The sequence below is a fragment of the Trichomycterus rosablanca genome, chromosome 26 (assembly GCF_030014385.1).
Source record: "Trichomycterus rosablanca isolate fTriRos1 chromosome 26, fTriRos1.hap1, whole genome shotgun sequence".
Classification (NCBI taxonomy): domain Eukaryota; kingdom Metazoa; phylum Chordata; class Actinopteri; order Siluriformes; family Trichomycteridae; genus Trichomycterus; species Trichomycterus rosablanca.
This window is the reverse complement of record NC_086013.1, coordinates 1,757,663-1,762,662: the sequence shown is the minus strand read 5'-3', so window position 1 is coordinate 1,762,662 and position 5,000 is coordinate 1,757,663. Positions and strand designations below refer to the sequence as shown.

The 5,000-nt window shown below is 48.9% G+C and overlaps 1 protein-coding gene across 4 annotated transcripts in view; it reads left to right on the top strand.

Annotated features, from left to right (window-relative positions):
• The window catches only part of dpf2 (double PHD fingers 2), a 13,625-nt gene that overhangs the window by 2,448 nt on the left and 6,177 nt on the right, over positions 1-5,000 (top strand). For 2 of the 4 annotated variants that reach the window (XM_062988366.1, XM_062988369.1), the window contains exons 2-9: positions 552-712; positions 964-1,071; positions 1,167-1,351; positions 1,445-1,531; positions 2,277-2,358; positions 4,030-4,167; positions 4,523-4,654; positions 4,781-5,000. The exon at positions 4,781-5,000 is cut by the window's right edge and continues 158 nt beyond it. In XM_062988366.1, the coding sequence (XP_062844436.1) occupies positions 552-712; positions 964-1,071; positions 1,167-1,351; positions 1,445-1,531; positions 2,277-2,358; positions 4,030-4,167; positions 4,523-4,654; positions 4,781-5,000 (1,113 nt within the window). Of the gene's footprint in view, positions 152-551; positions 713-963; positions 1,072-1,166; positions 1,352-1,444; positions 1,532-2,276; positions 2,359-4,029; positions 4,168-4,522; positions 4,655-4,780 lie in introns of all 4 variants that reach the window. The other 2 variants (XM_062988368.1, XM_062988367.1) reach the window with 2 other exon arrangements.

Here is a 5,000-nt window from a genome sequence, read left to right as displayed (position 1 = left end):
ACAGGGCCGATTAAAGCTCCAGCCAGCGTAGGAGCGCTGTAGTGATGCCAGTGCAGTAGAGATGTCTTCACTGGGGTTCCTGGACGTAATGTGGAATAAAATCTTGACGGTTCCTGGACCGGCAGGTTCTGTGACTGCAGCATGATAAGATGTGAGTCGTGTTGCTGTTTAATGTTCTGCAGCTGTAACTTACCTGCCTGACATGATACGACTGAATGTTCCAGAGCTTTTCTGCCTATCAGAGAAACTGCCAACAGTTTGGGGAATGCCATTTCCCCTTCCTTTTATATGACAATAAAGCCGAGGTTTGGTTTGACAAGTTTGGTGGGGAGAAAGTATACAGGGCCTTGACCTTTAACCCTGTTTAAGCCTTTTTAGTCAACATGGGGCATGAATTCCCACAGACACACTCCAGAATCTTGTAGAAAGCCCTCTCAAGAGAGTAAAGGCTGTCCGTAATGGTGCCACTGTATTAATACCTTTAGGTTTATGTATGTAAACAGGCTTTAATCAGTGTGTGTATGTATACGTGTGTGTGTGTGTGTGTGTAGGCTGGGGGAGCAGTACTACAGGGACGCCTTGGAGCAGTGCCATAACTATAATGCCCGTCTGTGTGCCGAGAGGAGCGTGAGGATGCCCTTCCTCGACTCGCAGACCGGCGTGGCACAGAGCAACTGCTACATCTGGATGGAAAAGAGGCACCGAGGACCAGGTACTGACCACACACACACACACACACACACACACACACACACACGCCCCTTCTCATGAGCCTCACTGAACAGCTCTGGAATGAGGAATCTTGAGAAGCTGAAAAGGTCACGTAGAGGTCACTATATTTTTACAGCATTGCTGCACAAAATGGGACGTCCAGACAAGCTCACGGTCAGGCGTCCAGATACTTTTGGATTCGGTGAGTCTGTAATCTGAATGCTGATCTGATCTCTTTGTATCTGGGTGTAGGCGTGGCTCCAGGGCAGTTATACACGTATCCAGCGCGCCGATGGAGGAAGAAGAGGCGAGCTTACCCCACGGAGGACCCTAGCCTGGCGTTCCCCTCCATAAAAACAGGTCTGGCGTGTTGGTGGCGGCGGGCGGCGGGGGGTGGGGTGCACAGCGTGTTGCTCGTGAGCCTGATCGTCGTGTTGTGTGTGTGTCTCGTGTAGACTCGGACCTGGGTCTGAAAAAGGACGTACTTGTTCCCAGTGATGGCAGCAGCAGCCTGGAGGCCCTGCTCAGGGGGGAGCCGCCGGAGAAGAGGCCGGCATCGGAACTCCGACCGAGCGAGGACGAGCCGGCCAACAGCGAGTACGCGAGCGGCGGACTCAACCCTGCCTCGAGGGTCAGGAAGGTAACCTGGGCAACCTCGAGCGTGCACGAGTACCCGACGGCAAGCAAGGACTATAAACAAAACGTGTGTGTGTGTGTGTGTGTGTGTGTGTAGAGAATTTTAGAGCCTGATGACATTCTGGAGAACCTGGATGACAGTGAAGACGACACCCCAAAGAGGCGTGGCAAAGGCAAGGGAAAGGTCAGCTTGTTTCTTTACTGTAAAAGATCGAATTCAGCACACACCGCCATGTGAAAAAGTATTTGCCCCCCCTTCCCCAAAACATGAGCAAAAGTATTGTGACGCCCTTTTTTAATTATTCACTGAATTCACTTGTTTCAGCTTTAACAGGCGCTATTAACAGGTGAAAAATAATAATTATATAAAGAAACCTATATGCTTGCTAGTTTGCAGGAACAGTTTAGGGAAGGCCCTTTCCTATTCCAGCATAACATAGTAAAAAAAAAAAAAATGCATAGTGTCCTGCACAGAGCTGAACAGCTCTGGAATGAACGGGAACATCAACTGAGGCTTTCTTGACCACACACCACACCAGTACACCAATTCCCACAGACATACTTGAAAGTCTCGTGAGAAGCCTCTCAGAAGAGCGGCTGTTCTCTTAGCTGAACAGATCAAGCCTGTGGTCGGGTGTCCAAATACTTTTGGACATGTAGTGTACATGTAGTGTCAAGTCACTGCGCTTTAGTGATAATAGGCTGTGCTTTCGTTATTGGGCAGTGATAGCTCAGCAGTTAAGGTACTGGACTAGTAATCAGAAGGTTGCCGCTGTTGGGCCCCTGAAAAAGGCCCTTATCCCTCAGTGGAATTATATGTAGTCATAATTGTAAGTTTTGCATAAAAGCGTCTGCTTTTTTCCGAGAGGAAAGCTGATCTGTAAATGCTGATCATGTGACTCGTGGTGTTTGCATCTTGCATTCTGCAGGGACGTGGGGTCAGCAGTGCCCGCAAGAAGCTGGACGCTGCAGCCGCCCTGGAGGATCGAGACAAACCCTACGCCTGCGACAGTAAGCCCGGCACCGTCCCTTTTGTTTCGAGCGAGGCCGTCGGTGCGAGTCGTAATCGTATCGGTTTCTTTTCCTCTAAATGTGTCACGACGATGGTTTTATTTCTCTTCTGTGTTTTCTTGGATTGGTTGAAGTCACTCTGTGAGTCTGCCTCTTCTCTTCTCTTCTCTTCTCTTCTCTCTCTTCTCTCTCTTCTCTCTCTTTCTCTTTGTCTCTCTTTCAGACACTTTCAAACAAAAGCATATTTCAAAATCGTCCGAGCGAGGTACATTTCTCTCTCTTCCTTAGCACCATCCTGCCATTTTCACCCCGCTGTACCCGCCGCTTGGTTTTCGCTGTGCTCTCCTTTAGTTGTGAATGTCGTTTGATGTTTGTTTTGCTCGTTTGGCTCTAACCTGAATGACTCTCTGATCTTCTCCTTCTTGTTTCTTATTTCCTTCCCTTTGTGCTTGATGTCCTAACTCTCCTCGTTTCCTGTGTGGCTCTTCAGCCTCAGTTCTGTCCCTCCTTGGTTAGGCATCCTGCAAATTGGGTTCATTTTTTTTTTAACCCGCCGCCTCCGTTGTGAGGCTCGACCCTCCAGTTCAGACTGTAAAGGAGTCGTGGTATAATAATGCACGATGACTCTTCTACTGCAGGGTTTTTCCCCTAGGTGGGTCGCGATTATTATTTAATAATAATTAAATAAACCTGTACGTGAACGCCCCCCCGTGGAGGCTTTATGTTACACGTTGTAAACCACAGTGGGACCAGATTGTACAGAAATAAAATCATAGCCAAAATGTGGGTCACATGAAAAATTAATGAGTAATAAATGATTGAATTAAACATGTCTGTAAAATTGCTAATATGTAATAAATCAGTAATAAAACGGAAACAAATACGCCTCCAAATTTGCAGCAACAGTTCAGGGAAGGCCCTTTCATGTTGTATTTTAAGCTCTATAAAGACGTGAAGAAAAGCTCACTTTAAAGAAGCTCCACTCACTGACCTCAGCGACCTCAGCGCTTATCAACGGCTCTGGAACGAACCAGAACATCGATTGATCGGTGCCCGGCCGTACAAATGCTCTTATGTCTGAATGGGCACAAATTCCCACAGGCTTACAGACATTAAAAGTCTTGTGAGCAGCTTCTCAGACAAGCGACTGTTCTTCTAGCCTTTTTAACACCGTTTGTTTTGGAAACGTGACGTCCCAGCCTCTTGGTCAGGTGTATAATCTGCACGTCCGATATAGAAGGTGTTTTGACAGTTTCACAACAAGCGCTCATGTATATACAGGAAATAATAACTCGGCTCAGTGAAGCCGGGCGTGACTGAGGCTCTGTAAAGAATCAGATTAGAGAAGAGAGGAGTGATGTTCAGACTTGTGACTCCTTTAGTTCTGGAGGCTATTTTGCAATAGCTGGCACACTGAAGTCTGCCTGACGCTTCATGATGCTTCAGATTTCAATTTTTTTGGCTTGTTTATGGTGAGCGGGGTTGTTTAGGGTCCCTGTAACAGCAAGCTTGCCCCCCTACCTAAACGAGGAGTTTGTTTCCACGATTTACATTTAGGTAGAAAGTAACTGGCGCCTCTAACACAGCCTGCCCCGCCCACTTTAAACATAATAGAACTGCAACTGCTTTAAAGATATTAAATATAAGCCGTGTGTGTGTGTGTGTGTGTAGCCTGTGGAAAGCGCTACAAGAACCGGCCCGGACTGAGCTACCACTACGCCCATTCTCACTTAGCCGAGGAGGAGGGCGAAGACAAGGAGGAGGTCGAGATCCGTGACCCCACCCCGCCTCCGCCGGAGGAGCCTAAAGGTGAGCAGCTCGGATCTACGCTTTCTGGAAACGTTCCTTTCCTGGCATCAGCGGCATGCTCTCGTCCTGTGTCAGATGGGTTCAGGTCCGCTGACTGCCAGGTGTTTGATTTAGGGTGGCATGGTGGCATTGCAAGGAAACTGGGTGCAACACAGGACCAGGGTTGGCACTGTCTATGATAAGTTTGGCACCTGCCCTCTGTATGAGTCCATAGATGAGTGTGAAAGATTGGCAGCTTGTCCTGGACTGTATCCTGCCCTAAATTAGGGTCAGATTCGTGATTTAGCCTGGCATAGTGGGTCCAGTTTATTCTGACCATTACAGAGTGAAACTCGTCTGCTCTTTTTCTCTACAGTTCCTAAAAAGGGTCCGGACGGGTTGGCACTGCCCAACAACTACTGCGACTTCTGTCTGGGCGACTCCAACTTGAACCAGAAAACGGGTCAGTCGGAGGAGCTGGTGTCCTGCTCGGATTGCGGTCGTTCAGGTACGCGCGAGTCTGAGGGAGGGCCGGTCGAGGGGGTTCCTCGTCACCGCTGCTGGTTCGATGTGGCCTGGTGTGTTTCTGACCCGTCGGCCTCATCACGCCCGTGTTTGTTCCGGTTTCCTGTAGGTCACCCGTCGTGCCTGCAGTTCACGCCGGTGATGATGGCGGCGGTGAAGACGTACCGCTGGCAGTGTATAGAGTGCAAGTGCTGCAACATGTGCGGCACGTCGGAGAACGATGTGGGTTTGGAGCATCAGCTACACACACACTCACACACACACACACTTACTCACACACACACACTCACACTCACACACACAATCACTCGCTTACTCACTCACTTACT